Raw genomic sequence first — 22,060 nt, forward strand, 5'->3', positions numbered from 1 at the left:
AAAAAAGTAAATAAAAATTAAAAAAAATAGTTTAACATTTAGAGGAAGCTAAAGATACACTACGGAGAGATTGGGGCCTAGAAATCTAGATGGGATTAATTATCTGTGTAGAGGTGATGATTGAAATCATCTTCCATTCTCTTGCTAACTGCATTAGAAACACCCACAGTTGAGGGTGAGAGCTGAGGGGTGGGAGTCAGGTGGCTGCCAATAATCTGATATGGTCTTTGGGAAAGATTTCAGGGGTGGGGGAACCTCGTGTAGAAAAGAAAGCTAAGGAAGACTGAGGGAGAGTGAGTTGAAGACTCCCTGTGCTGTTTTCCGCTCCACCTCTTATCCCCCTCCCCCACACCCGCCAATCACTGATTCCGACTATCAAGGCACAAAGGTAGAAAATCCCAGGGGGTCTCTAGAGGCCAGGAAGCCTCTTATTGTCCTGCTCTGACGATAAGCCAGGAGAATGGGAAAAGGCTGCCCTCCCCCCTTTCTCGCTCCTTGCCACGCTGGTCTTGCTGTTGCAAGTGGGAAGGCAGTCTCAGGCCACACGCAATCCCTTTTGCAAAATTGAGGTGTGTGTGTGTGTGTGTGTGTGTACGCAATCCCCTTTGCAAAGCTGAGGCGTGTGTGTGTGTGTGTGTGTGTGTGTGTCGTGTGTAGGGAGGAGGTTTGGGGGTGGGATTCCATGACGTTACCGGCTCCGCCTCCCGGTGTATATAAGGGGCGCTTGGCGCGCAACGACCCCAAGCAGCAGCTTTGAAGCCTGAGCCACCTAACTCCACAGCCCCAACCCAACTCGGCTTAACTCAGCCTCACCGAACCCCATCTGAGACTCTCCACTCCTTGGGCTTGCAACAGCTCTCTGGTAAGCCTTGGGGGCCGACACGTGTGTCGGAGGGGGACGGCGAGGGCATCCCTAGGATTTTCTGGCAACCATGGCATGCAGTTGCATCAACGCGGCCGTGACCTGTTGCTGGCGAGACCCCGGCCCCGGTAGCCAAGGCTCCCATCTGCGCCTCAGCCCCAGACCCTTTCTAGATGGGGGCATAAGAATCTGGGAGCTGAGTTGTGGGGCATAAGGCGGAACCCCTCCTCTCTGGTGCGAGCAATTTCGGGCGGCTCAGGGGCCCCTCTCGGGGCGCGTCTCCAAATCTTTAGATGTCGAAGCCCCGCCTCACTGTTGATGCTTGCTGGTCAGCCTAGCGAGGCGGGAGGAAGTGGGGGAACATTTGCTTACTGCCCTGGGCGACGGCTGCGTCCCAGTTGCGCGGTGTGGGCTTGGGGAGGAGGGATGGAATTGAGTCGGTGCTCACTTCTGATCTGCAGCGGAGGTCGATCCCTCCTCCCTCCAGGCGATCTGGGAACCATGCTTATTAAGTAGCCCTGGGGGCGAGCAATGAAAAGGAAAATGGATATTGGGTGTGAGAAGGGGGTTCTCCCCAGAGTTGCTGGCCCCTCCTGGGTTGAGTTCTGTTTCATTCCCAAGGAGCTACAGGCCAGGGAACAGACACAGATTAGATTAGGTTCCACGGTTCCTGGGTCGGAGTCTAGGATAAACCCTCTAGTTCCTCCGCCAGAGAAAGAAGAGACTAATATTGACTTAGTACCTACTAGGTACCAGGCCACTGTACTATAGGGGGCTTTCACACATGCCTTTTGTGAAATTAGTCCTTCCACCAACCTGTGAGTTATTGTTATCCCTACTTGCATAGGAAGAAACTGAGGTTGGAGGAAAATTGACTTGCCTTTGTCCCTTCAATAGCCTCCTCCCCATCCCCCCATAGTTCCTTTGCTTGGTGGAGTGGGTATTGTAATTCAGTCTTAGAGCTTAGGGATAATGAGCCCTATTGAAGGGCTTTTGTCTTGTTTTTCACCAGATCCTAGCATCCTCTTCAATTCCAGCTACAATGCTGTGGCAGGCACTTCGCAGATTTGGTCAAAAGCTGGTACGCAGACGTACACTGGAGCCAGGCATGGCTGAGACTCGCCTTGCCAGATGCCTGAGCACTTTGGATTTAGTGGCCCTGGGTGTGGGCAGCACGTTGGGTGCAGGCGTGTATGTCCTGGCTGGCGAGGTGGCTAAAGATAAAGCAGGACCGTCCATTGTGATCTGCTTTTTGGTGGCTGCCCTGTCTTCTGTGTTGGCTGGGCTGTGCTATGCCGAGTTTGGTGCCCGGGTTCCCCGTTCTGGTTCTGCATATCTCTACAGCTATGTCACTGTGGGTGAACTCTGGGCCTTCACCACTGGCTGGAACCTCATCCTCTCCTATGTTATCGGTGAGATGGTGGGGCAGGGAGGGAACTGCACAGCCAATGAAGGGGCTTTGAGTCAGGAAATCTGGGTGGAATGGTGAAGTGAGGTATTCTTCTTCATTCACAGGACTTCAATATCCCTAAATGTGTGTGTGTGTGTGTGTGTTGGGGGGCTAGGAGGGTTGAAGGTATAGAGAAATTGTTCATTGTACTTACCTCTGTCCTGGTTTCCTTAATTGACTGGTTTTGGTTCTTAAAAAGTAAGAATAGGTGAAAATAGCAGGGATTCTTGTTAGACTGGTATGGGGGAGGGAAGAGGGGAGGGAGGAAACGTGACCCCGTGTTTCTCCCTCTGCTCCACCAGGTACAGCCAGTGTGGCCCGGGCCTGGAGCTCAGCTTTTGACAACCTAATTGGGAACCACATCTCTCAGACCCTGCAGGGGAGCATCTCACTGCACGTTCCCCATGTCCTCGCAGAATATCCAGACTTCTTTGCTATGGGCCTTGTATTGTTGCTCACTGGTATGGCAAGGGACAGGGATAATGATGGGGGCAGGCTAGGAGGGACTAGGCCTGAGAAGGGCTTGGTGGAGATGATAATGGTGAGAAAGAAGAGAAGCTGGGAAGGAACGGTCTGCACGTAGAGGCTAGGAAATGAACCTTGGACTGAGGACTTTATTTCTTAGAGTCCTGAATGCCTCTTTCCCACAGGATTGCTGGCTTTGGGGGCTAGTGAGTCGGCCCTGGTTACCAAAGTGTTCACGGGGATGAACCTTTTGGTTCTCGGTTTTGTCATCGTCTCTGGCTTTATTAAGGGGGACTTGCACAACTGGAAGCTCACAGAAGAGGACTACAAACTGGCCATGGCTGGACTCAATGATACCTATAGGTTAGGAGATTTATATTCGGGAGATGCAGAGCTGGGAACATGATGGGGAGCAGGGCGTTCCAGGCTGAGGGATTCTGGATTGGGAGTGGGGAGGAATGGGAGCCGCGGCCTTGAAGACCTAGCTCAGTAGTTTGGCTTTAGAGAAAGGTACAGAGCCGGCTGAACACATCTTTACCTTTTTCATCCCTTCTTCCACTTTAGCTTGGGCCCTCTGGGCTCTGGAGGATTTGTGCCTTTCGGCTTCGAGGGGATTCTCCGTGGAGCAGCTACCTGTTTCTATGCATTTGTTGGTTTCGACTGTATTGCTACCACTGGTAACACAGTCATTCCATTCTGTCTGGGGTTTGGGCACAGTGTGTGCTCAGGCTGCATGCAGATTGGGGGTGATAGAGGAGCAAGCCTGCTTTCCTGATTCAGAATCTTGTGACCCTTCCTGCAGGGGAAGAGGCCCAGAATCCCCAGCGTTCCATCCCCATGGGCATTGTGATTTCACTGTTCGTCTGCTTTTTGGCGTATTTTGGTGTCTCTTCGGCGCTCACGCTCATGATGCCTTACTACCAGCTTCAACCTGAGAGCCCCTTGCCTGAGGCATTTCTCCATATTGGATGGGCCCCTGCCCGCTATGTTGTGGCTATTGGATCCCTCTGTGCTCTTTCTACCAGGTCAGTGTCAAATATTTGTTCTCCTCTGATGTCCAAGTCTCAGGTTATAGCATTCAGTACCAGAGAATACCCCTTAAAAGTGCTGTGAGGAGAAGGTGGAGACTCCTTAACCTCACAGGCTTGGGGAGAGAGATCACAGTCATCTCATGCCCCTCTGGGCATTCTTCTCTCCAGCCTCTTGGGCTCTATGTTCCCCATGCCTCGGGTGATGTATGCGATGGCGGAGGATGGCCTCCTGTTCCGTGTCCTTGCTCGGGTCCACACCGGCACACACACCCCCATCGTCGCCACTGTGGTCTCTGGCATTATCGCAGGTGAAAAATCGTCTTTGCCCTTCCCTAGTTGTTTCACCAACTCCTTAACTTTGCTCTTTCTTTCTCTCATTTCTTATGTTCTGCCCATCAATTTCAGCATTCATGGCATTCCTGTTTGAACTCACTGATCTTGTGGACCTCATGTCAATTGGGACCCTGCTTGCTTACTCCCTGGTGGCTATTTGTGTTCTCATCCTCAGGTGAGACTCCCTTCCTCCACATACTGTGATTTTGGTTTTAATTCTTGGATGAGGAATAATGGGGATCTGCTACTCCTTCCTCCTCTGCTTTCATCTTCCTGACTCTCCTTAAGGAATATGGATATCCCTCCCTGCCAAAAAGAGCTTCTATCCTACCCTGACAAGGAAGGGTAAACTGCCTGGATAAGGGTTGTTCTTAATACTGCCTTCTTACTATTGCCTCAGGTATCAGCCTGACCAGGAGATGAAGAATGAGGAAGATGAAGTGGAGTTGCAGGAGGAGAAGATACCTGAAGCAGAGAAGCTAACCCTACAGGGACTATTTTGTCCACTCAACTCCATCCCCACTCCACTCTCTGGCCAAGTTGTCTATGTTTGTTCCTCACTGCTTGGTGAGCAGTGGAGTTTTTCTCTGGGATGGCTATGAGGGCAGCATGATGGGGGGAGGGAGTGTGTGGCATTGGGTGGCTGAGGAAGAACTAGAGAGAGGGTGACCCTCCTTGGAATGGGGTGCCTTAAGGTCTTAACATATTGGTCTCGAGTTGGTTTTGATGTTTCTCAACTTGACTCTTGAAGCTCTACTGCTGACTGTCCTTTGCCTGGTGCTGGCCCATTGGCAAATTCCACTGCTTTCTGGAGACCCAGTGTGGATTGCAGTGGTTGTGCTGCTCCTGATGCTCATTACTGGGATCACTGGGGTCATCTGGAGGCAGCCACAGAGCTCCACTCCCCTTCACTTTAAGGTAAACGACTTCTCTTTCTGCCCATCAACCCATGTTGGAAGAATAGGTTCCAGGTAGCTTGTGGTCTAATAAGGTTCATATATAGGAGATGCCTAAGCCAAAGACTTCTCTGATCCTCCTTAGTTCCTTTCCAGTTCCATTTCCCCAGACTCTGCATATTCTTGGAGTCCCATATGAGTGAGGTACACTAAATGAGTGGGCACTGAAATACGCAGTATGTGTAGGAGTTGGACTCGCCCTTTCCTGGCTTGAGTAGGTTAGGGATCTCTTTATAGGTCACCTTGTGGTATATACAAAGAAGATTTTGCTTTGTTCCCAGGTACCTGCTTTGCCTCTCCTCCCACTAATGAGCCTCTTTGTGAATGTTTACCTTATGATGCAGATGACAGCTGGCACCTGGGCCCGATTTGGGGTCTGGATGCTGATTGGTAGGTATCTACTTGGGAAGAGTAGGCCTCTTGGATGTCCTATCCCAACTCTTCCCCTCTTGGTCTCGAGTAGGAGACCTATTAAGCCTTTACAGGTCACTATTTCCCAACCTCACAGCTCCTTTTCCCCACTAGGGTTTGCTATCTACTTTGGCTATGGGATCCAGCACAGCCTGGAAGAGGTTAAGAGTGACCAACCCCCACTCAAATCCAGGGCCAAAACTGTAGACCTTGATCTCACCAGTGCCTGTACACATTCGATTTGACATCAGCACACCTGAATGCTGTCTGGTTCCCCTGCACAATAATGGAGAGTACTCCTGACCACAGAGAGCTAGGCCTCCCATGGGATGTTGGTGGAAGAACACTAATAGAGCTCTGTATTTATTGTGGAGTGAAGGATGTGTCTCTGCTGTTTCTTGTCTTCTTTTTTTTTACTTGTCTACTTTTTAATTGTATCTGTAGCTGCTTACTGGCTTTTAAAAAATTATTATTAAAAGAAACTAGAAAAAGAAACTATGTCTTGTTCTTTGCTGCTAGAGATGATGTGGAGCCTGACTTTTAGAGTGGAGAGCTTCAGATATGTGTCCTTTGTTTGCTCCAGTCACCACAAAAGTATCTGTTGTGCTTGTGTGCTTCCTGTTGGCTCAGGGTTTGAGGGGGATAGTGTAAGCCACCGTCAAGTCTAGTCACACTTAAAGGAATGATCTTGAGATGTGTTTTCCCCATGCTACACTAAAGGTTAGGTTCTGAATAAGTAGACAGCAACACTCGTCTTTGGGATTTGGGGGTGGACTCTGATCTCAACACTGGCATTGGTCAGGGCCTACACTGAGACCATTGTCTGCTGTTCTACCCCTTCTAGTTGGACCAGTCCCAGACTCCTGTGACTGCCTGGGCAACAGAAATTTTGGCTGGGGTGTTTGGCACTGCTGGAAGGAGGGGCAGACAATAGGGGTGGGGGTTTGGTAAAGGACTGTATATATGTATAGATACTGACTGCTACTGAAGTAATAAGGGAACAGAGTTCAGTGCTCTGCTCAGACCAAGAGCTATTCATTCATCCATTTATTCAACAAATATATGTGGAGCTCCTATGAAATGTTAGGCCCCATGCTGGGCACTGGGGATACAAACATGAATAAAACATAGTCACTGCCCTCAAGGAACTTAGAATCTAGTGAGAGAGACAAGCAGGTAAACATGAAACAATGTGATTTTGCACCAGGGCGGGCGTAAGTGCTGAGTGCTATGGAAGCACAAAGAAGGACGTGCTTGACCTGAGTCTTGAACAGGTGTTTATGAAGTGGACTGAGGGGAGGGCATGTCTGTCAGTGAACAGTGTGCCCAAAATCATGGAAGTGTGAAAAAGCATATTGTGTATGGGGGTATGACGTATAGTTTAATGTGGCTCGAGGGTAGTGTCTATGGGGTTGTGCTGAAAGATAACAGAGACCATATGAATAGCCTGTATACCCTACTAAGGAATTCAGATGTTGTCTTATAAATTGTGTGTGAAGGAGGTGGGGGAATCACTGAAGGATTCCAAGCAAGGGGGATGGTTGGATTTGTTAGTCTGGCAACAGCAAGGAGGATGGCTTGGAGGAGGGTGGGGGAAGCTAGAGCTATGTGATAATAGCTACCATTTATCGAGTATTTATTATATATCAGATACTGTGCATACAATCTCATTTAGTCCTTGCAATAACCCTATGAAGTAGATGTTATAATAATTATTTTTTACAGATGAGGGAACAGGTTTTGGGTAAGAAATGTGCTCTAGGTCACATAAGTTAGAATGGTCAGGGCCAGGATACGAACACAGTTCTGTCTGACTCTGCAGCCTGTGCTCTTTGATCACTGTGTGACGTTGCTAGCAGTAATTAGGAGAGCACTGCAGTCATTTGGGCAAAATATTTCAGGGTTTTTGGTCAGTTGGATGTAGGAGGTAAGAAAGAAGTGGATGACTTAGATTTCTGGGTGAAATTTCTGGGTGAGTGATCAAATTATTAGATAGAAAGCATAAAAGGAAGAGCATATTTGGGGAAAGATGAATTCAGTTCCAGATATGCTGAAGTTATAAACATACATGAGTTGAGCTTCATATAGGTGAGGATCTATAATTAACAACTGAAACTTGGAGCTAGACTAGACAGAGGTCTGGGCTAGAGTTTTACATTTAGGAGTCATAGACTCAGGACATACGTGTATGTGCTAGAAGCTGTGTGTGGGGCTAAAGATTGCCTTGGGGCAAAATAAACAATAAAAAGGAAAAAATTTTGCAGCACAAATTATATAATTTCCTTTATATGCAAAGAACTCGTACAAATCAACTGGAACGAGATGAATAACCTGATAGAAAAATGAGTAAAAGATGTAAATAGTTTTCAGAAAAAGCATATAAAACACCAATAAATATAAGAAAAGATACTCAACCTCACTCATTAAAGAAATGCAAATCAAACAACCATGAGATCTCAGTTCTTACCTTACAGACTGGCAAAACAAATTTCAATGACTAGGTGTTGGCAAAAGTGAGGGTAAACAGGCAGTCTTATGCAGGATGGGGATATACATTTTTGTAACTTTTGTGGAGGGTAATTTGATGATATAAGAATTAAAACATTCCTTTTGATCGGACAATTCCACTTACAGGAATTTTAAAAATTTTGCATATATAAGGATATTTACTGCAAAGTTATTTAATATAACAAAACTTGGAAGCTACCTAATGTGCATCAGCAAAGGACTAGTTAAATAAGTTATATTAATTCAGTAGAACACTTATACAGCCATTAAAAAAATGAGATAGAATTACATGTGCTAAGAGGCGATATGGAAAGATACACTATTAAGTAGAAATAAAACAAAAAGGAACAAAAACCCCAAGGTGCAGAACATTTGTGTGAAAGAACAAAAGATGTATTTATACATAATTTTTTGGGGGGGGAGAAATATAAAAGAAACTGTTATCCTCTGGTTTCTCTTCTGTATTTTTTCAGTTTTTTACTAGGTACAAACATTACTTTTTTCATTCCTTTTATAATCATCATAATAGTAAAAGGTTTGGGGAACTCTAACGTTTAAGAGAGAGAGGAGCGTGACTCAGTGCAGGAGATGGAGGAGACTGAGGAACAGGAGAGTGATGTGGAAGTCTAGGGAGGAAAGAACTTTTCGGGAACAGCTGACAATGCCAAATGCTGCCCACATAGCCAAATTAAATAAGGACAGAAAAAGATTCATTGGTTTTGTCAGTTAGTAGGTAATTGATCATTTCAAGAGCAGTTTTAGGTCAGATGGTGAGGGTGGAAGCCATATTGCAGTGGCTTGAGTGAATGGAGGGTGAGGAATTGGACACGGGCTATAGGCCAGCATTTCAGGGTAACAGCTGGAGAGAGTTGAGGGAGAGGTTTTGTGTTTTTTTTTTTAAGATGGGCAATACTTGTATTTACTATATGCTTAAAGAAGACTGTCAATGGAGAGAGCAAATAAATCCTGGTACTACTGTTTAAATAAACCATTTGTGAGGGAGAGAGTAGTTCTGTGATTTGGTTCTCTAGTCTTTTTTCATTCAGTGCAGTGTTTCCCAGACCTCAGACAGGTAAGTGTAACCTTCGTGAATTTTTCTTTATTTGTGTAGTTCCTGTAGTATACTATTAAAAAAAAAAAAACAACCTCGCTTTTTAAGCTTAAATACACTTATTTATTTATTTATTTTTTGTGAGGAGGATTAGCCCTGAGCTAACATCTGTTGCCAATCTTCCTCTTTTTGCCGAGGAAGACTGGCCCTGGGCTAACATCCGTGCCCATCTTCCTCTGTTTTATATGGGACACCGCCACAGCATGGCTTGATGAGCGGTGTGTAGGTCCACGCCTGGGATCTGAACCTGCAAACCCAGGGCCGAGAAGCAGAGCGCACGAACTTAACTGCTACGCCATCGGGCCAGCCCTTAAATACACTTACTTTTGAAAGAAAATATTTCACCACTATCATAATAGAAAACAAAGTATTTTCCTAATACACATTAAAATAAATATCCAACTATTAAAAAATGTTTGGCTGTGCACCACCTAAAATAATCATATATACCACACTTTGAAAACACTTAGGTAGTCAACACAGTGAATATAGGACACTATGCTTGAAGATGAAGGAGAAAATTGCTTTAGGCATGGTCTAATCTTAATCTCCTCAAGAAGTCAGAGATAAAATTGGCCCGAATAAGTACAAAGATACAAAGTAGAAAATAATAAGTGTCCTAAGAGAGGTATGCATGAAGTACCATGAGAATTCACGTGCGGGAGTTCTGGCAGGGAGTTCTGGGAAGTCTTGGATGTTGAGGCTTTTAAGCTGGTGCTTAAAGGCTAAGTAAAATGTGTAATTTCACAAACGGGAGGAGAGCATTACAGGAGGAGGGAACATTGTGCACAAAGGCAAGAAGACGGAAAAGTTTATAATTCAGTTTGCCCAGAGCCTAGGATTTTGAAGGGGTGAAGTGGAAAAATAAGGCAGGAAAAGTAAATTCCAGTCAGACTCTTGAAGGCCATTAGTTCTAAGGGCTACAACTGAAGGAGAAGTGTGTGGGTAAGAGTGTTAGAGTATGTGAAGGAGAGAGTGGTTCTGATTTGGTTCAATGAATTACACTTCAGCTACCCAGTCACATGGTTATACCCTAGATCTTGCCAGAATCTACACCTCTGAAATCACTAATTCAAGCATCAAGTTCTCTACGCACAACTTCCTGAGCTTCCCCAGCTCACTTGCTCAAGTAACCCCACTGCAACAATTCTTTGACTTCATGAATCCTCCAATTCACTTTCCCCCTCCCACATATGCTTTCTCTCTTTTTATCAGTTTCCTCCAATCTTTGCTTGCTCCCTTTCCCACTTAAATTCCTGAATTTATTATCATTATCACTCTTGCAAATATCTTCACCTCCCTAGGCAATACTCCAGAGTATTCCCGCCACAAAGCAGAGAATCCAAGTATCTTCTCCATACTTGCACCTGTGTAGTTCAGGATTGTTGGAGGCAATCACACCACTGGGCAGGTTAATGATCATCAACCCTCAACACTGCTGGAAATCCTCATTTCTCTCTGATTCCCCTGCTCTCTGAAACAACTGTTTCTTACCTTATTCACATTCTTCAAATCTCTCCCTCCTACTTCCTGCTATTGACTTTGCCTCATACTTTATTGAGAAAACACATGCCCATCAGATAAAAACTCCCTCATCTTCTTGTGGATTTTTTAATGAAAATAGCTTTTTTTCTCCTAATAAAAATATGTGTTCATTGTAGGAAACTGAAAAATATAAAGAGGAAAGTAAAGATTTTCCCAAATCCTACCACTTAAAGATAAACATTGTAAATATTTTGGTAAATATTCTTCCAGACTTTTTTTTCAAATATGCATACAATTTTACATAAATGTATACCTTCTGTATAAACTTTTTTTTTTACGATTACGTATTAGTGGGATTAGTTGGCTCCTGTAGCCACTTATGTCGCTCCCTATTCACACCCAGGTGGAAACAATCCCAAGAGTTTTTTAGTCACTCAAATCTATATAATTATACCTTTTTGAGTAGTTGCTAACATTTTTCTTGTTTAAACTTAACGGTAGGATATAGGCATATCTCTAGCTTTATACCTTTAGATTGTTTTCTCAGCAACGTTTTTAAAGGCTGTATAAGTATTCCACTATCTGGTACTAATGTACCCTAAGTTGTATAACTAGGCCACATTTAACTAGGTGAACATTTAAGGGGTTTACAATGCTTCAGCGAATGTTTCTGTTAATCTGTCTTCGCAAATTTTTCCAATTTCTTCTTTAGGAAAATTCCTAGAAGAGGAATTGTCTGGTAACAGGGTACACACATTTAAGATTTTGATACATATTGCCAAATTGCCCTCCAGAAAAGTTGCAATAATTTGTACTCCTACCAACAGTGCACAAGAATGCTTGTTTTGTGTAACTTGCCAACTTGAGGTTTTGTTAATCTTTTTAACCTTTGCCAATCAGATAAATGAAAAAAATTTACCTTGCTTTAATTTGCATTTCTTTGATACTGCTGAGGTTGAGTATTTTTTCACGTGTTTATTAGCTATATTTCTTCCTGTGTAAGTTGTCTGATCATGTCCTTTGCTGACTTGTTAGAGTATTTGTCTTTTTAATTTTAAGAACTCCTTTTACATTAGATATGTTAACTCTTTAACTGTTGCGTATGTTGAAAAAAATCTCTTTCTAGTTGGTGGTTTGTATTTCAACCTTACTTATAGTGCCATTCAGAAGATTTTAATTTTTATCTTGTAAAACATCATTAGTTTTCCTTTTTGATTCTGGTTTTCAGATAGTGTTTATATTTTGCCTTTGTGTTTATAAAATATTCACTCATATTTTCTTTTAGAAATTTTATGATTCAGTTTAATCTTTGGTTAATCCAGAATTTATTTTGGTATGTGAAGTGAGGCAGGGATCTAGTTTTATTTTTTAAAATGACTATCCAGTTGTTTCAATACTTTTTCGTGAGTAACTCTTTTCCCCAGTGATTTGAATCATTGCTCTATATATTTGGGTCTGTTTCTGGACTCTCTTTTGTTCCATTTATCTGTCTGTACAATTACCACACAATTTTATTTACGGTAGTTTTAATGTCTGGGATAACAAGCCCCTGTCCCTTACTCTATTATTGCTTTTGTTTTTATAATTTTCCTGACTATAACTGCATATTTATGCTGAAAGTGTTTTTGTTCTTTTAACAAGATATAATGCCACCTTATTAAGTAATTTGCATTCTTCGTTGCTTACTCTCTTTTAATCCACTCTATTAATGAGAATCTTAATTAGCTCTCATTAGATTCCAAGCTGTTCACCAGCCTTATGTACTATCTAACTATTTCACCATTTTTGCTTCAATTTTTCAAAAGGTAGGAGCAGGAAATTTATAGTTTATGCTAGGGTAAGGGAAGATAATCTACGGCATTTTGAATGCCTCTTAATGGCATTTTACTACTCACTCTTGCATATCCTCCTCAATATGCACCTGCTTCTTTTATTATCTCCTTTCCTCTTCTCTCTCTCTCTTTTACTTTTTTTCTGTCCTTTTAATTCTCTCTTTCTTACAGCATCTAGGGAGGCCATCTAGATCAAAAACAAAAATATTGGAGATACTCATACAACATAAGGGTTTCCACCCTTTCTGCATATTTTCCTTTATTCACTGGCCCTTTCAATGCAGTGGTGCCTGCTCAGTAGCTCTGACTTTGGAGTCATATTTACAGTCAGTATTAATCAATAGAGTCATTTGATTCTGTATGCCTTATATAATCTTGGATAATATAATATCCATTCTACTACAGACATTATTAATCACTAAGAGCTCTAAGATGTGTGTGAAGAGACCACTGCAGGCTTGAGAGCTGAGGTCTAATTATCGCCCTATTTGTTCATCTGTTCATCCATGAACAAAGAAGTTATGGTAGAGCCAGGGGCCTGGGTGGGATGATGGAAGTTGGGAGCCCTTAGTTTGCCAACCAGGAAATGGGGAACGATAATGGGAACTAACATTTGTTAAGCATGTACTATATGCCAGCCACTGTTCTAGATGATTTATGTACACTATTCTATTGAACCAGAAGCCTAGAACTACTTTTATTCCCATTCTGTAGAAGAGGAAATTGAGGTCCTGAGATTCTAAGTAGCTAGCACCAGGTCACAAAGTACGCGGTGCATGAGGATTCAGTCAGCTATGGGACACTCTACTGCCCTTTTCCACCAGACTTCTTCCTCTAATTTAGCAATCTAGGATTGTGAAATGAATACCATATTGCAAGAAGCAAAAGAAGAGAAGTTAATAGCAGTACTTTCTCTGTTTTCCCTTTTTTCTTCACTCTATGTGATCTAGATGCAGAAAATTTTGAAGAAGGAAAGAAATTATTTTTAGAAACTCCATCTTTTCCATGATAAATAATCACTGATTTTGAGTCTTAGGGTCAGAAGGGAACTCTGTTAATGTTCCCAGAATTGAAGCCACAATCTCTCTTCTTCATCCTGTTAGCCAGTTACCTAGCTGACTTGACTGAGGTGCATAAGGCTTAAAAGAGGGGTATGTGAGGGAAGAAGTGGGAGGCTTGCTAATGTTTTTTTTTTTTGGTTCTTCTCCATATTTGGAGGCATCATGCCATAACACTGTTGTCTCTGAGTGGAGCTTTAAGTAGAGGCCAACTCCTTGGTTGCAAGCATCACCTATAGATTCAGCTGGAATCAAACATGTTTACTTACATATTCCATCCCCATCCCTAAAACCATTTGTTTGGAGATGGGTGGGACCCCTGCCCTTGCTGTGAGCCTGCAGAGGAGTCATTAGTTAGTTTCCTTCGGATTTGACAAGGACAGGTCAGCAGAAACATGTCTTGGAACTACAGGGTTTTTCAGTTTCCTCAACTTCTGATATTGCTGACCTTCGCCACTCACGATTAATCAGTGGGCAACATTGTTCCTTCCTTCCTTCCTCCCTCCCTCCCTCCCTCCCCTCTCCCCTTTCCTCTCCCTCGTCCCTGCGTCCCTTTTCTTTCTTTTGAAGGCCTGCTCTCCTCTTTCCCATAACCCTGGCCATCTGCACTCTTCCCTCAATAATTGTAGTATGCTTCCAATCCTGCACCATACTTCCTTACGCTCAGTGATTCTCACCCCTGCCCTCTGAACTAATCCCCAGGATTGAAGGCCTAGACTGCGCCCCAAGGCTTAGGCTCGCGATATGAGATAGACAGTAAAGGCCAATAGGAAGTGGTCTTTGATTGACGTCACTATAGGGGGAGGAGCTTTCCAAGCGTCGTCGGGCACTGTGGACGGAGTTTGTGGAGACAGCACTGTGGCACGTTGGCGGTCCCGGCTGAGGTGACTGATTTAGTAGGTAGGAAGGGCTAGAGGAGGGTCAGGTACGGGTCAGTTGAGTGGTTTATAACTAGCAAGAAGATGCGGCCATTAGGTCAACACTTTTTAGAGTGGCCCTGAGGCAATGATTTTGAACCACAGAGCTGCTGTAGCTGACTCTCAGGTGAAAGAAGATGGGCAGAGGCAGGATTTTTTGACTTGGATGAATTATGGGGAGCATTGTGGGGTCACTGAAAGCGGGAGACAGTAGTTATTGTAGTTTGGATGTGAAGGACCTACATTCCGTTGAAGCCGTATGGTTGGTGACTGTTGGGGGCGGGGAGCTGAAGGCGCGCTAGCTGGGTCTGTGAGAGCGGGAAAAAGGCCAGTGAGTGATTGGGTGCTTTGAACGTATGGGCAGTGGAGAGAGGGATTTTGAACCAATTAGGAAGAGGCAACGAGTACCAGCCAGACAAATCACAGGGTACCCTGGTTTCCTGGTTGCCAGGCGGATTATGGTAAGAAAAGATTTGGGATGAAAATTTCCTCCGAGCCAGATTCCTGTGACATGACTCCTGGCCCCACCCCTCATTAACTACTTTTTCTGAGTTTTAAAATTTCTTCAGGATTTTTTTTCCTTTGGGTAACAGGTAACTGGAAAAATTTCACTGAAAAGAAATTTATTGAGGGACTGGATGATAAAGGACAGAAGATTAAAATTTTTTTTTATTTCATAGGCTTGAGCCAGGGATTTAAAAATGGACGATGTTGATTTTCGTTTCATGGACTTTAAAGGTATATAGCTTTACATGGTAGTAAAGAAAATGTCAAACTGTTTGCTGCCTTATCTAAAATCTTCTAAATGTATTTTGTTTCTGAATTTTATCTCTTTGGAGTATCCATAGCTCCAAGTTTTCTTATTTGTGTACCAGAAAAACAATGTAGATGTTTAAGACACTGGAACCCTTTTATATGCTAGTGTAGGGAAACTGAATTCACAATTCATAGCTTGTTTTCTCAGGATTTTTATTGCATGCAAATTAACATTGGTTTAATCTGAAATAGAAATCTACTGCGTTAAATGTATATTTAAAAAATTACTGCAAGATCCTGGAGTGCCTTTCCAAAATCATCAGTGAAAAATAAATTATATCCTGTATAGTTTTAGGTTTAACTGCATTTTATTGTATCTTAATTCTTTTGAAAATTGGTAATCTCTGTATGGTATTTATGGTAATTATTAATAAAAGCAATTTGACCAGAACAAGAGATTCCTCAACCGTGCCAGATATGGGAATGTTTACACTATTTCTTTTTTTCTGGGTACATGATTAGACCTGTGATACATTCACATTCATATATTCACACTCATATATATTTCACGTTATTCATACAATAATGACATATGTGTAGCCAGGGTGGCTACAAATCCATGATTTAAAAATGTTTGGGTCAATATTTTGTTAATTCTTGTCATTTTAGCACAACAGCAACAAAGCCCACTACCTCTTACCTCATGTTTTAATTTAGGATATGGTATCTTAAAGATATAAACATGGAATAAGGATTATGACTTTTAAGTATATTGTATTTGAGCCCTTATATTTACATAATATTTGAAGCACACAGAAAAGTATAGAAAATAATATAATGAACACCTGTATACCTACCAGTAAGTTTTGTTGAATCTTAACAGTTTGTCATATGCTTCAGGTATTTCATTGTTTCAAAGAACTAGAAGATTAGATGCACCGGTTAGTCATCTTTGAAAATTTTACATAAATTATATCATTTTGTATGATTTTTTTCTGTAACTTGCCTTTTTTTGCTCAGCATTATGTTTTGGATATTTACCCATATGGATATTTTAGCTCTAGTTCATTTATTTGCCCTGCTGATTAGAACTATTACGTTGAATAGAAGTGTACCACAATTTATTTATCCAATCTCTTTTGTTGTTGTTTCAAATATGTTGTTTTAATATATGAGTTGTTTTAAATATTTGCTGTTACATAACAACAACACTACAATGAACATTGTGTTTCCTAGAGCTTATCAGGAGCTTTCAAGCATTTCTGACTACCACTCATGGCAAGGAAATATATTTTACATCACATCCCAGTACATACACACCATATCAAAAGTTTGAAACAGTCTTACCCTTATTACACGCAGTGCACTATGATGTTTTCTATTCTATGCTTTTTAATTAAAAAATGCTGGTTATGACCAACTAAATTGATTTATTTCTTGAGCACTAGTGGGTGAGGATCTAGGGCAGTACTGTCCCATTGAACCATAGTGCAAACACAAATAATTTTATATTTTCGAGTAACCACATTAACAAAAGCTTAAACAGATGAAATTAATTTTAATATTACAAATTATTTAGCTTAGTATATCCAAAATGTTATCATTTCAACATGTAATCAATACAAAAATTATTAATGACATATTTTACATTCTTTTTTTTCTTACAAAGTGTTTGAAGTCCAGTATGTATTTTATTTATACTTAAAGCATATCATTTTGGACTTGCCACATTTCAGGTGCTCAGTAGTCACATGTGGCTAGTGGCTACCCTCTAGTGGCAGTGCTGTTCCAGGGTATATACATTTAGGAGTGGAACTGATGGGTCAAAAGCTATGAGCATCTTTAACTTTATAAGTATTGTCCAATTGCTGTCCAAAGTAGTTTAACAATTAATATTCCCTCTCTCTTTCTCTTTTCCCTATATCCTTGCTAATATTTGGTATTATCAGACAAAAAATTTTGTAGGTGTGAAGGGTATTGTTGTTTTTAATTAACGTTTTATTTTGGAATAATTTTAGATTTACAGAAAAGTTGCAAAGATATTGCAGAGAGTACCCATATACCCCTCAGCCAGTTTCATTTACCCTAATGTTATCATCTTACATAGGTGTTGTTTTAATTTGCATTTCCCTGATAACTAGTAAAGTTGAGTGTATTTTCATAGATTTATTGGCCATTTGAGTTTTCTCTTCTGTACACAACTTTTTAGTCAAGTTTTGTGAAAACGGACCATAAAAGACCATGCGACAGTTCTAGCTCATTTTCTTCTTAGGGAGAATTGGCATAACATCCTTCTTTTTGTACCGACACTTCCAACCAATTTCAAGGCCAAGAAGGAATAGAAATTGGTCTAAGTTAAATCCATTGGGGCTAAATAAGTCTAATTCCTTTTTTGCATGCCAGCTCTTCAACTCTTTGAAGATACTGTGTCCTCTGGGAGATCTCTTCTTCAGATTAAGCACTCTCAGTTCCTTCAGTCATTCCTCATATTACATGGTTTCTAGTCCCCTCATCCTTTTGTATGCGGTCCTCTGAACATGCTCTATTCTTTTCATGTTATTCCTTAAAGTGTGGTACCCAGAACAGAACACAGTTCTCTAGGTTTGATATGATCAGCACAAACTAATCTTTCTCTTTAGATTTAGGAGTGATCATCATTCTCTTGAGATACTGATGTAGCTAAGATTGAATTTGTTTCATTTTTTTGGGGGGTGGAGGCAGTCATACCACACTAATGACACATACTGAGCTTTTTACCCCTAAAAGACCATCAGTCTTTTTTTAACACATGCTGCTGTTAAGCTATATCTTGCCTCTTATACATTGGTGCAGTTAGTTTTGAAGACTTAAATGCAGGACTATAATTTTTTTCTTACATTAATCCCTTTGCTACAACTGGAGATTTAATTTTTGTTCCTGATTATATCATCTATCTTATTTGTTCTCTCTCTCTCTCAGCTTCTTCATCCAAATCATTGATAAAATTGTTCAATAGGACAGGGCCAAGGACAGAATGTTGTGCCATTAAAAACCTCACTTGAGGGGCCGGCCCAGTGGTGTAGTGGTTAAGTTCGTGCATTCCGCTTTAGCAGGCCTGGGGTTTGCAGGTTCAGATCCCGGGCGTGGACATACACACTGCTCGTCAAGCCATGCTGTGGCGGTGGCCCACATATAAAATAGAGGAAGATTGGCACAGATGTTGGCTCAGGGCCAATCTTCCTCAGGCAAAAAGAGGAAGATTGGCAACGAATGTTAGCTCAGGGCCAATCTTCCTCACCAAAAAAAAAAAAAAAAAGTAAAACTTCACTTGAGATTGACATTAATCCATTAAGCAGCATGCTTTGGGTATGCTTGTTCAACCTGCCTGATTTGCTCTTGTCTCCAAAGTCTGGTAACATTCTTGTTCTGTACTTGGCTTTATCCCTAGATTTAGAATTTCTCGTTCATCTCCTTGAAGGGCTCTTGGGGCTCTCTGTATATGCACTTGTTACCAACTCTCCTGTTCACCTCTTTTTTTTCCAGCTTTATTGAGATATAATTGACATAAAACATTGTGTAAGTTTAGGGTGTACAGCATAGTGATTTTATACATGTATATATTGCAAAATGATTACCACAATAAGGTTAATTAACACATCCATCACCTCACATAGTTTTTGTTGAGGGGGAGGTGGGAAATGGTTGGAGGTGGTCAAACCTCCCGTTCACCTTTGAGGCTGCCTTCTTGATGTTGAACAGAGTTTGATGCCACACTGTGCTCTACTGCTTCTGACCTACAGCCTCCAGGGATTTCAGCTCTATAGTACTTTTTCTTCTTTCTCTCCCCTCTCCTTCCCTCTCCTTCCCTCCCTTCCTACTTCCTTTTTCTTTTCCTTTCTTTTTTAGAAATCAACTTTATTGAGGTATAATTTACATACAATAACATTCACACATTTTAAGTGTACAGGTTGATGCTTTTTTTTTTTTGGCAAAGGTAACCTGTATAACCACCATTCCAATCAAGAAATAGAACATTCTCATCTCAGAAAATTCTGTCCTGCCCCTTTGCAGTCAATCTACCCCCCACCCTCTGCCCTAGGCAACCACTGTTCTGATTTCTACGACTGCGGATTAGTCTGTAAATGAAAGCATACAGTATGCGCTCTTTTTTTCTATGGATACAGTATGCACTCTTTTTTTCTAAGGTGCCTTTTACTAAGCATATTTGTTTTGAGATTCATCCATATTGTTGCATATATGAGTAATTAATTCCTTTTTATTGCATAGTAGCATTCCACTGAATGAATATATCACAGTTTATCCATTCATCAGCTAATGGACATTTTTGGCTATCATGAATAAAGTTGCTATGAATATTCATGTGTAAGTTTTTTTTTAATGACTTAAGTTTTCATTTTTCTTGGGGGAATACCTGGGAGTGGATTTGCTGAGATATAAAGTGCTATTGTAACCAGGTTTCTACAGACTGTCTAGAGTATTTCCTTTCTGGAGGACAGGTTTTGAAAGGCTCAAATTCTTAATTTAAGAAACAATAGCAGCTGGACAGGGGGTTTTCTAAAACTGCCCCACCTGATTCAGAAAAAGTTCCTCATCTTGGCAAGCACCAAGACCATCCAAAATAGAAGGCGACTTAACATGGGAATAGCAAAAAGTTGAGTGATGTTGAAAGAATATTTGTACCAAGATAATTTAGCCCAGTTGTCCTTCTCAACATTAGGGTTATTGCTTCTTAAAGAATGGCAACTATTTTCAAGCTTTGGAACTCTCTTTCCTATGGTTAATTTGGAGACAATTCTCCTTCTTCTAGATTTCTAACATCTTTGTATTTGCTGTTATATAAATACTCTTATGGTCTATTAAAATATCCAAGTTTATACTTTCTTTTTCTGTTAAATCTATGATGACTGTTGGAGAGGTAGATATTAACTAATTTGTTTTATCAAATCTTCAGAAGTCAGTCACAATGTATACTCTAGACACGCCCTGTCCAATAGAAATATAATGTGAGCTACAAATGTAATTTAAAAATTTCTAGTAGCCACATTTAAAAAGTAAAGAGAAACAGGTACAATTATTTTTTAATAATAATAATAATTTTAATACTATATTTCTAGCCCCATATATCCAAAATATTATAATTTTAACATGTAATCAATATTCAAAATTACTGAGATATTTTACATTCTTTTTTTCATACTAAATCTTCAAAATCTGGTGTGTATTCTACAACTTTAGTGCATCTCTATTTGAACTAACCACATTTCAAGTGCTCAATAGCCACTTGTGACTTCCATATTAGACTGTAGATCTAGACTAAAAACTTTAGTAGGAAAACTCACTCAAGTTAATTGACTTTCATCGAATCTCAAAGGACTTTATTCATTTAGAAGCCTCCCTGAACTATTTTTTTCCCATTCCTTTAAATGCCACAATGGGATCCTCAAATTATGAATGGCAGAGTTATTAGGAAATGTCCCAAGGGGGGGTCACATAGTTCAGAGTCCTGAGCATAGCTTCTATATGGCTTATGCAGAGATCTCATTGAGATATTTGTTGAGGTCACCTGGTATGCACATATTATACAGTTTATGAAATAAAGAGGTGGAATAACTAACAGAATTCAGCCTTCTTAGGATGCCATGCAGTATGTTTCAAGCTCTGACCCGTACATACCTTTCTAATCGTGTTTCCTGTAACCTTCCTTTACCTTTTTCTCCAGCCATACATACCTACTTATGATTATTTGAACCCACTGTGCTTTTCCACACCTCTGTGCTTCTCCCTCTGATTGGTATGTTGCCTGGCAATCCTTAACTCATCCCACCTCAAATAGCACCTCAGTGAAGCCTATCCTGCCATCCCTGTATCCCAACTCTCAAATGGGCAGAGTTACCCAATTCTTTTTTATATTCCTGTAGCATCTTGCACTCACAGCACTTATTACATTATATTATAATTTTTTTTCATTTTAATTTCCCTTAATAGTGTATATGATCCACTTGATGGCATAGACTGCCTCGCTCATCTTTGTATTCCTAGCCAGATGCCCAGTATCTGCCTGATACCAGGCATTCAATAAACATTTATTGAATTAAGTTTTACAAGGAGAGGTGTAGACACCAGCCAAAGCAGAAAGAGTGTGGTTGTCTTGGATTCTGTTCATGCTGTGCTACTAATAGCTTTGATCTTGGGCAAGTTAATTAACTTCTCCAAGCTTTATTGTAATCGATTGTAAAATTAGAGTGTGTTACTAGAATTTTATGGTGATTTACAGCTCTAAAAAACTGGTTGATTGATACATATGTATCTACATATATCTTGTGTGGAAATTACTGTAAGCTCCTTAAGGGAGGGGACTATGTCTTGTTTACATTTTATCCTCGGTGCTTAAAATACCTGATTATCATTAAGTGTTTATTGAATGAAGGAAGAAAAGAACTCTTGTCTATTTCATTCATAGTGCCCACATATTGCCACACTATCAGCAGGGATGACCCTATATATTTCTGACAATGATTTGGAAATGCACATGGGCTTAGATAAAGCTTTCTTGTGTTATTCCATCACCATCAAAAACAATTCATAGGATGCCTAATTGTTTATGACAGTTTGCGTAGCAATCCTCTAAATAACTAGTGCATCCTATTAGGAATGGAAAGGCTAAAGATAGCTTGTGTGGAAAATTAGCCATCTTTCTTTTGATTTATTGAAGCTTTGACCTCTTTTGCAAGCAAGTTTTATATGTATCGTGTGTAGTTTACAATAATATGTAGATAAGAAACCACAAAGACAGTTGAATCAACTTAGACTTCTTTCTTCCTTCAAAGGGACCTCTTTGGTAAGAGTTGCTAAAATTTACTCAGCCTAGCTAATCCGCTTCAGCCT

At 41.0% G+C, this 22,060-nt stretch overlaps 2 protein-coding genes across 11 annotated transcripts in view; both read left to right on the forward strand.

The window, feature by feature from the left end:
- The first annotated feature begins 698 nt into the window (after positions 1 to 698).
- Positions 699 to 6,003, forward strand: SLC7A3 (solute carrier family 7 member 3). Of its 2 annotated transcripts, XM_004439870.3 has the most exons (12): positions 699 to 862; positions 1,875 to 2,274; positions 2,615 to 2,773; positions 2,963 to 3,140; positions 3,342 to 3,454; positions 3,580 to 3,802; positions 3,977 to 4,116; positions 4,214 to 4,316; positions 4,542 to 4,708; positions 4,893 to 5,059; positions 5,379 to 5,487; positions 5,623 to 6,003. In XM_004439870.3, the coding sequence occupies exons 2-12, from the start codon at positions 1,905 to 1,907 to the stop codon at positions 5,751 to 5,753; spliced, it is 1,860 nt and encodes a 619-aa protein (XP_004439927.1). In that variant the 5' UTR covers positions 699 to 862; positions 1,875 to 1,904; the 3' UTR covers positions 5,754 to 6,003. The 2 variants fall into 2 exon arrangements, with proteins under 2 accessions (XP_004439927.1, XP_087283202.1); XM_087427076.1 differs by lacking the exons at positions 2,963 to 3,140; positions 3,342 to 3,454.
- Positions 6,004 to 14,306: 8,303 nt separating this feature from the next.
- Positions 14,307 to 22,060, forward strand: part of TEX11 (testis expressed 11) — a 372,335-nt gene continuing 364,581 nt past the window's right edge. For 3 of the 9 annotated variants that reach the window (XR_015550362.1, XM_087426477.1, XM_087426483.1), the window contains exon 1: positions 14,895 to 15,157. Coding sequence is in view for 7 of the 9 variants with exons in the window: in XM_087426477.1 (XP_087282603.1) it covers positions 15,121 to 15,157 (37 nt within the window). In the remaining 2 variants the exon portion in view is untranslated. Of the gene's footprint in view, positions 14,403 to 14,428; positions 14,547 to 14,893; positions 15,158 to 22,060 lie in introns of those variants that run through there. The other 6 variants (XM_087426479.1, XM_087426478.1, XM_087426481.1 and 3 more) reach the window with 6 other exon arrangements.

Source organism: Ceratotherium simum, chromosome X (assembly GCF_057802395.1).
Source record: "Ceratotherium simum simum isolate JZ-2026a chromosome X, ASM5780239v1, whole genome shotgun sequence".
Classification (NCBI taxonomy): domain Eukaryota; kingdom Metazoa; phylum Chordata; class Mammalia; order Perissodactyla; family Rhinocerotidae; genus Ceratotherium; species Ceratotherium simum.